The sequence below is a fragment of the Numenius arquata genome, chromosome 4 (assembly GCF_964106895.1).
Source record: "Numenius arquata chromosome 4, bNumArq3.hap1.1, whole genome shotgun sequence".
In the NCBI taxonomy this organism is placed as follows: Eukaryota; Metazoa; Chordata; class Aves; order Charadriiformes; family Scolopacidae; genus Numenius; species Numenius arquata.
In genome coordinates, this window is record NC_133579.1 from 8,596,425 (window position 1) to 8,606,118 (window position 9,694).

A 9,694-nucleotide genomic window follows, 5' to 3' on the forward strand; every position below is an offset into this window, starting at 1 on the left:
GTAAACAAAAGCTCTTGTTTAGGAACAAATTAAAAGAACAGATTATGTGCCCAGAGGGGAGCAGCGTGCTTCTCTGCTAGTGCCTGTTCTGGGATCTCTTCCTCAATTCTTAGTACCCAAACAGTGATGGGAAGTGGAATTTGTTCTAAAAGAGTTTTAACCTCCAGCTCTAAATTCCAAATTACCAGCCTGAGTTGGTTCTCCAAATTCCTCTGCCCTCCCTTAATAGCTTCCCTCTTTATCTGGGTGCTGCTCTGCCATCAATTTCCCTAGGGAAGTGTTTGGCCCAGCCACACTCCAACACCTCCCTTCCTCGTATCAACACCAGTGTGCATTTCAGTGCTAACCACTCCCTTCTCACTCATGAGGTTATGCAGTGAGCTAAACCAAGAAATGGATCCAGCATAAAACTACACTCACCCAAATCACTACTATGTGCATGAGATTAAAGCCACAAAATATATAGCAAAGAGACAGATTGTTCTTTTCAGTAGCAGGCCGCACTCATGGCAATTAAAAAAAGCAGCTCTGGAGCCGTAGTACCGATGATACAGCCGAGCCACTTACACAGCTTTTGCTAAGAAAGTTGACTTGCTTCCTTCTCCCCTTCCAGCTCCTGTGACTCCCTCTGTGTATAGGGCAAGGAAAGTTCAGTTCTCAGCTGCAAAGTCAGAGATGCATTACTGTCAACACAAGGAAAACTTCCAGGCTTTTCTTACCACTAGACAACACTCTTCTATGGTCAAGATTACAGCTAAAAAGAAAAGGATTCACAATCACCAATCTAACCAACTGCTGCAGTCCTGTTCCTTACACTGAACTATGTTTGAGTATCGTAGAAAGCTGATCTGGCTCAAAACTAAAAATGCCTCAAAAAAGGTGGGAGCGGGGTCTAAGATCATGTCCTTAACTATTCACATAAGCACCACTCTAGCCCAAGAAAGGTGACAGAGGAAAAAACTGCAACAGTAGTCATCCCAACCTAGTATCAAAACCGAATCCTGAAGGCAAATATCTTTCTTAATCTGCTAGCTGCCTCTGATGGGTAGACTCACTCCTTCCCACACAGTTCCACCTCCTTACTCAAAATGGCTCTTAGACTTTTCTGACCGTTCCTGCTATTTGTTTGGTTTTGTTTTTTAAAATCACCTTTGTGAGCTGAATTGGGTGTCTGAAGGATCAGACAAGCGCTGATGCTAACAGCTAAGACGCAGAGGTTCATAGCTGAGAGGAGTGGTAACCAGGCCCACCCTTTTTGGCAGCAGATAAACATTGGCTTAATTCAGCCATCTCACAGAAATGTATTTTTCTTGTTGTTGCTTCACAGGATAGGGTGATCAATTGGCTCACCACGCACAGAGATGAAGACCTACTCACCCTTTGATATCTTGCTCTCACTGATCCTCCTAGGTCCAGTTTCCTCCCTTGAAAGTACTCCAGACCTTGGTAAGCACGTCCCCAAGCCAACTCAGCTGATTCAACCACCAAGTAGTAAATTAATCCAAAAAAGTAGGTAGTTTTCTACTGTGTTAGCAGATTGATTCACCTCATGATAAGACTATCGAAGTCACCACAAAGCAAGGGGAGCAAGACCTCCTCCTGTCACGTGTAATCAACTATGTCATCTTGGAAGCCCCAGTATCAACTGAGCTGAAAGAAGATTCCCGCTTCTCTTACCTCCCTTTAGAAAAGAAAAATAAATCCTTAAATAGACTAAGGATGGTATCAAACAACAGAGAAGTCTCAAAAAACATAGATTTTAAAACCAACTCAGATTTAAAACAGGTAATTAAACAGTACAAGTGTCACAAGATACACACCTCTAACCAGACTTGTGAATTACTTCTAGTTTTTTCTAGTTTGTTTTTTTTTTCCCTAGTAGTCTCCACAGCTCCATAAGCCCTTTTCTTATCACAGGCTCCAGCTCCTTCTCGCCCTCCTTCCTTTCCAACCACAGCATCTTTATGCAACTCAGCAAAGTGCAATATTGCCCTTTCACAGACCTATGCATTATAAGACATCAACCTAAAGCAAAGATTTTTCTTAACCTCTTTTCAGCCAGTTACGTTAGTCACAACTCTGACATTAAATGGGAAAATTTGATTTAAATTAATAGGAAGGACAAACCACAAAACTCCAAACTGCCAGTTACAGAGCAAAGGGACTTCACACACCAATTATAGCATGGACAAGAAGGGAAGAAAAACCACCTCCAAAATCCTTCATGATGGCTACACAGGCTTTGGAAAAGTAGTGTCATAAAAATGCCCTTGCAACTGTTTTAAAGATAATTCAGCTTCAATATTAAATAAACAAACAAGCATTGCTGTACATTATTTACAGCAGTATCTGAAGTCAATGATTTCAGTTCTCCTTTCTACATAAAACTTAGCTCAGACATACAAACTGAAAGGAGCTGTTCAGCTTTATCACTTTAACACTATTTAGTATGGCACTACCCAAATGCTAACTGCAGATTTCAAAAAAAAAAAAAAAATAAAAATTCTTTCTAAACAAAATTAAACTACATGAGACTGCAGAAAACCTCTTCTGGATGGTCACAAAAGACTTAGAAATCTGCCAGCTATTCACTAAAATGAGGGGAGAGGGGGCTGGTGAGGTTTTTTTGGGGTTGGGTTTTTTTGTTGTTGTTGTTTGTTTGGGGTGTGTGTGGTTTTTTTAATTAAAGGTTAGAATTAGTACAAGGGCACACCGTAAGTCTCACGAAACCACCTGTATGGGCCATCTACTTACAGTTTGGTATTTCTAGTTAACTTCTACGAGGCTAACAAGATGCACAACACCTAATACCTGCTCTTTTAGGAATCAAAGCACCACTGAAAGGGTCTCAAAGCAAGATATAAGCAGTACAGATCAGTACGGTGATTGTCAGTATGAACAAGTTCTTACACTATCACAGGGTGTTAACACCAGCTCTAGTAGGATCAAAACCTGTTGAGTTAAGAAGTATTGTTACATACTCTTAGAAAATAAGGGCAAGAGCCTCTGGGATGCACATTGCCAGCTAGTGACAGCTGCTGTTCCAGAACAAAGTGCACTGACACTAGAAACATTTCACAGGGAGGACTGAAAATTAAAGCCAATTCAATTGCTTAATTTCAACATTTGAGAATCTCCTAGACAAGTGAAATGGTTGACTAGACATCTTGCTTTACTCTAGAGAGTTAGGAGAATTAGATCACCAAGCAATTATACTTTCTCTCATCATCTTCCCCTAGTAAGAATAACTTTTGGTTTATAACCGGCAACTATCAGCTGAAATTGAAAGCCAAGTGAAAGTTCATTATGCAAGAAGCTCTGAGGGTTGCTGGACTAACACATTCAAGAAAAGCAGAAGACAGACTTGCTCATGGAAGATGCAGCAACACTGATCATAAAGAGACATTTAGATGGGATACAAATGACAAGTTATATTGGTGGCAAGAAATCTGACCATTGCAAAACTGGTATTTCAAGTATACTAAAGTTAAGTAGCATTCTCTGGTGGAAACTAGTAAATATACTCTAATATAAGAAAATCTTGTTTAATGCATATCAAATATTGTGGAAAAAAAAATAATCCAGCTGTAGTCTTCACAGAAATCTCACGTATCATTCCCAAGTGGTACATGGCTGGTAAAGATAACATTTAAGCAGACAAGAGGATTTCATCATCATACAGAAAAACTTTTAAGAAAAAAAAAAAAGACTTTCAGTCACCAACTGCAAAAACAGGCAATACTTGTGTGTTAAGTGTTCACCCTGGCTCAGATAAAAGTTCATCTCAGTGGCCAAAAGCAGATATGTAGGGAAGAGTGGACGAACACACCAACTCTTACCGGGAATCAAAACAGAAGACACACTATCAACCACCAAGGCAAAGGTCTTGGAGCCCTAAGCAGAATGCACAACTTACGCTTCCAAATGCATATGCAAAATCCTATAATGTTTTGGAAATATCCAGAGCAAAAATCTTTTCCCAGTTAACTCTCACAGCAGTCAGTATTCCACAATACTTGCATTTTTTGCTTAAAGATACCAACTCCATGGAATTCCACAGCTCCTGTCTCACTGATACAATGTAAAACCCATGTAGATTTATGACAACGTTGTTTTAGTACCTGAAAGACAGCCATGCCATTTCAGGTCTCTCCCACAACAGAAAACTAACTAGGTCTTAAAACAGTTCTGACTATATAGAAAACACTTTTTAAAAATTTATTTATTAAATATATATAAGATGCAACAATCAGAATAGAATAAATCCTAAGTTCATAAAGCTACCATGTCTGAAGTACCAGCAAAAGTCACTAAATGTCAGTGACCAATGAAGCAAGCAATGCAAGGGGACAAGAGCTGTTGAGCAAAAAGCGGTCTCGCACAGTCAGTTTCTGTGGCTGTCATTTTAGGAGACTGAGATCATACAGAAGTCCTGTGTTTAAGTAGATGAAAGCATGTGGAATCACAATTCAGAGAAGACACATGCAGGTGTCTTGTATAACTGCAGGGGTTTTTCATTGGTTTATGGCTTGCATAATCCACTTTGTTGTGTAGTGCTGAAAAGGAAGAGGAGCTAAATGTTAACATCTGTCCTCAGCTGATGCTGTCTTTCTTTTCTCCTACAGTTTGTTTACAACTAATTGCTGAGTCACCAGGCAGCTGATCCATTTCCAAAGACTCTAAATCAAGTCCCAGAGACAAACGTCTTGATCGCTATGAAAATTACATGGCCTACAGGGCCACTGGAATATCTTCACTGGTTGGAATGCTGTGGCAGACCACTGCTGCAACTCAACAGGACAGCCCCAATCCACTCTTAATCTCCATCAGCAGAACTGTGAGTTCAGCTGCCTTCGTCTGAGGAACAGTAGTAACACCTAAACCATCACAGTCATTTTGGCAACGAACAACTGTGTGCAACATAAATTGGCTCTTCAGTACTAGCTATATTAGAATACTCAAAAGGCTCATAGGAGATCTAAATAAAAAGCAAAGCCAACTTACCACTACTGGCATATTTAATTCACTTCAACAACGATCGCTGCAGTAGTTTTAATTAGCTTCCTGTAGCAACTGAATAAAAGCCACAGGAATTGAAAAAAAAAAAAAAACCAAGAAAAACCCAAAACAACAAAAAACCCCCAAACTTGCGAGCTGTTTTTCTGTTTCCCTTCTCTACCTCACTCTTCCCATGTTTGACTCTTAAGCAGCTGAAACAACTTCAGAAGCGACAAACATTCTATTCTGTATTTCACATTTCAAGCAACTGAAATGCAGAAGTGCAGCACAGACCATTACACTGAGGATATTTCATTGTAAAAATTTGATCAGTATATGATCAATGTACCAAACCAATCGTTCGCTGCCGTCTCTACCACTCTAATGATTATAGTTTTTAGAGATGCACCAGAATTGGCCACCTGTTCTGAAGCACTATCATTGTGAATTCTGCACTACCATTTTGCATCACCCTGGGCAGAGAGACCTCTTCTTACTTCCCTGAATCTGATCAGGTAATCTCCTGTCCTCTGGTTTAATGAGCTGTCACTAATCTGAATACTCAAGAAAAATCAGAATTTTTTGCTTATCATCTACAGCCTAATGCTTCCAACATGGTCATTACAACTGTGTTGTTTCTTAAGATTCATTTGTACTACAGCTGCTACTGCAGTAGTCTAAAAATATTCTTCTAGAGTTTAAATGTAGGTTTAAAAAAGATAAAAATCACATAGTAGTTGCATCTAGTGTATTTAATAACCTCACGTGTAATGCAACTATAGTGTATAATTACACTCTAGCAACAGATAATTTAGTTCATAGGTATTAAGTACAATTATGCAGGTATCCCTACAATAGCATGTAGAATGACAGCTGTGTCATCAAACTTATTAAAGAAGGCATTTATTCAGGTATGAGGAAAACAGCAAGAAAGACGCACAATAGAGGCACAATAGTTAACTATGTTAGTTACCTTGTCCTGACAACAATTTGATGAAAGTATGCTACTGACATCCACACTACACTGAGGAAGCACAGAATATACTGGCAAAGGGGCTTCAAACAGCAATTCCTATCAGCATATGGTTACACCTGCAGCATTTGTAAGCGTTATTATTTGTAACACAGCAGCCAATGACAAATAGAACGGTGCAAGTTTTTAAAAAGTGGCAAGAAGCAACTTGAAACATCTGGGAAAGTAGTAGTCAAAAAAAAAAAAAAAAGTCCCTGTAAATTAGAAGGAAAGAGGAAGGGCTTTTAGTTTTCATTTGACAGCATGTCTCCACACTTTAACAGTTTGCTACAGCACCTCAAACGGGGGCTGGAAAGGGCATCCTTATGGCCTGAGCTGAAGGTACCTCACAGCAGTAGCCTTTGCCTCGCCACAAAATTGCGGGATGGCATGCGGCGCCTCCCAGGCCTCACCGCTGCGGGGCTGCAATCAAGGGCCACTACCCAGGTACAAGTTTTGCAGTGACAGCGCCTTCTTCCCCCCCCTCCCCCCTTCTCCCTCGCTCAGATGCCGCAGCCAGGGGCGTGACACAGCCCGACCTGCCCCCCGGCCTGTCGGCCAGGCCCGGCGGCGGCTGTCGGGCTCCCAGGCCTGCCGCGGGGCCCAAGGCCGCCGGGCGCGGAGCCGCCGAGAGGCAGGCCGAGGCCCCGGGCGGGGCCCAGCGCGGAGGCGGGGGAGGGAGCCGCCTCTTCGCGCAAGAGCCACCACGTCGACGACGCCAGCACTGCGGAAATGGGAGCGGGCAGCCGGGGCCCTTACTCTCTCCGCTCCCCTCCGCTCCGCTCCGCCCGCCCGCTGCCGGGGCGGCCTGGCCAGGCCTTCCCCGCCCCCGCCGCTTACCTGTGTCCCCGATGATGATGTACTTGAAGAGATACGCGTAGGCCATGGCCGCCCGCTCCCCGCCTCTCGCTCGCTCCTTCCTGGCGCCCCGCTGTCAGGGCTCGCGCTGCGGAGAGGTGGAAACGGTTAACGGCTTCACCGGGCGGCGGTTAGCGGCTCCAACGGGGGGCGGCCCGCTCCCGCCAGGCGCCTCTCCGCGGGCACCCCTCGCTCGCTTTCCCTCCCTACCTCCGCCCCGGCGGGCTGGCTCGGTGGCTGCTGCCCCCCCTTCCCGAGGAGCCGGGGAAGGGCAACGACGGCGTCGGCGGCGGGAAGAGCGGGCGGCGAAGAACAATAACAGGCGCCTGAGCGGCCCCGGACCCCTCCGGCAACGTCACGCACCCTCCTCCTCGTTCCGCTCCGCCCCCTCCCCCCCCTCCCAACCTCCGACCCGGAAGTGCTGAGGTAGCGGCTGGCCCGGGGGGGCGGGGCTCCGCCGCCCGCACCGCCCGCTGGGGCTGAGGGGAGGAGGAGGAGGCCGAGGCGGTGGCGGCCCCCGGAGCCGGTGGGGGCTTGGCTGAGGGGGTTGCTCGGGCTGACCCCCGCCTCTCGGCTGCTCTAACGGGGGCTGGGCCCTGAGGCCGCTGTTTGTGTTTCGCCTTGGTGTGAGGAATAAGTGACAGGGTGCTCCGTCCCGGGGGGCCGGGGGTCTCGTCGTGGCGTCCGACCGCCCGCCGTGACCCCCGAGCGGCTCCGCGGGGAGGGGGGGAGAAAGTCGGCTTGGGCGGGGAGGGGCTGGGGCTGGTGAGAGGAGAATGGCGGTGTCTGGGCCTGCGTTAGGTGCTGCCGGGTCTGCAACAGGGTCGGGGGGGCTGAAGTACGAGGATGCGGCAAAAACCCGACGTGGGTTTTTGGGGCAATTTGTGGTGTTTCTGGCTGAGATGTTCCAGGAAAAAAAGCTTAATCTGCGAAGCCAGCTCTGAGCTAAAGAAGTCTTTAAGCATAAACAATGAACGAGCAGTTCTGTACAACTTTATTTTCATTGCTTCCCAAACTTGAGTTCTGTCTTGGAAATGGGTTTTTATCTTTCCGTTTCTGCCTTTCCTTATCAGACTGGAAGCAATGAGCCGGGGTGGCAGCCTAAGTTCACAGCTGCTGTTTAGGACTTTTTGCTTAGAGTTCACGTGGGACTGGTGAGTTGGAAGAAACTTTGAGGTTTTCCTTAGCCTAAGCTGCTTCACGAAGTGTCCCGCGTACCCAGACCTTTGGCCCTGGAGCAGTCAAAGGTAGCTTAGCTCATAGGTTGGTTCCACGCCGAGGCTACGTCAGATGGGAATGTGGTAGGACTCTCCAGTCAGGTGCTAAGGCTGATGATGCTTTGGGATGCCCTTCAGCTTAGCTCTTTGTTTACTGTGAATTGGTGGGAATGTTGAAGAGCTGTTGGCATTTTCTTCATGTGAAGTCACAGGTCTACCTTTCTGGCTGTACCAGTCTGGTAGCGTTTAAATACATAAAGATTTTTTTATTTGTGGTGTGTCAGGTCAACAGCTTGGACAACATCGACTTACACTGCCTCTAACAGGTGTACATCTAACTCACAAAAACCTTCAATAAAGCTGATTGTGCAGTCTACCAAATTCTGTTTCCATATTTCATGACTTTTCTATGAGAAAGATTTCCCTGTAACTCAAAAATAAGCTTTTTATATATTTTTTTTCCTCTTCCCTCTGGACAGACAAAAGAAATCATTGATATTAAGAGAAAGGAGCTCCTTTATATATTATACAACTATGTCTATCTTTTCCACGTGAAAAAAATCATATTTTCCATGTTCTTTTATCAGGCATTTGTCTCCTCTTTTTTCTCTCCCCTGTACTTCTCCCAGTTTCTCAACTTTATTTGTAAAGTGTGGAGTCCAAAATAGCAGTTCTCACACGTCCATAGCTGGCCCTGTCACCTCACAACAAAGTTTTTACCAGAGTATCTCCGGTCTTGCTCATCTGTGTGATTTTTTTTATTTTATTTTTTTTTATTTTTAATTTTTTCAACAGCATCTGAATTTTTTCATCCTAGATCCCTCTTCTAGATGGTTACTCCCGAATGTATCCATGCATCTGGTATCTCTCTATTAAGCACTATTTTCCCGTTGCTAAATTTCAGTAGCTTTAAACAGTTCCACTCAGTTTGTCAAATGTATTTGAGTTTTTCTTTTCATTCTGTCCCAGCCATTTTGTTACCCAGGTTGTTCATGAAAATAGGTCTTGCCTGGACAGGACAGAGCATTGGAAAGCCGTAGTTGAAAATTTCTCCTAGTTTAAAAACCCTTTACAATGTTTTTTTTTTCAGCCATACTGATTCCTTTTCTTGCATTTTTCTTGTTTTTAAGAATGTGATGCAAAGAGTGTCACAGAATCACAGAATCTTCTAGGTTGGAAGGGACCTTCAAGATCATCTTGTCCAACCATCAACCTAACTGACAAAAATAAACACCCACAAAACAACAAAATGCAACAGCATCACTAAACCATAGAATCATAGAATCATCCAGGTTGGAAGAGACCCTTGGGATCATCGAGTCCAACCATCTACCCTACTCTACAAAGTTCTTCCCTATATCATATCCCCCAACACCACATCTAGACGTCTCTTAAACACATCCAGGGATGGTGACTCAACCACCTCCCTGGGCAGCCTATTCCAATGTCTGATAACCCTTTCAGTGAAAAAATTTTTCCTAATATCCAGCCTGAACCTCCCCTGGCGCAACTTGAGGCCGTTTCCTCTAGTTCTGTCGCCCGTGACTTGGGAGAAGAGACCGACCCCTGCCTCTCTACACCCTCCTTTCAGGTAGTTGTAGAGAGCGAG

The 9,694-nt window shown here is 44.6% G+C and overlaps 1 protein-coding gene across 1 annotated transcript in view; it reads right to left on the minus strand.

The window, feature by feature from the left end:
* Positions 1 to 7,262, minus strand: part of RAB2A (RAB2A, member RAS oncogene family) — a 45,152-nt gene extending 37,890 nt beyond the window's left edge. Inside the window, exons 1-2 of the mRNA XM_074146121.1 lie at positions 7,079 to 7,262; positions 6,851 to 6,956 (exon numbers count right to left, since the gene is read on the minus strand). Of these exons, the coding sequence (XP_074002222.1) occupies positions 6,851 to 6,896 (46 nt within the window). The 5' untranslated portion in view covers positions 6,897 to 6,956; positions 7,079 to 7,262. The remainder of the gene's footprint in view (positions 1 to 6,850; positions 6,957 to 7,078) is intronic.
* Between the last annotated feature and the right edge of the window lie 2,432 nt (positions 7,263 to 9,694).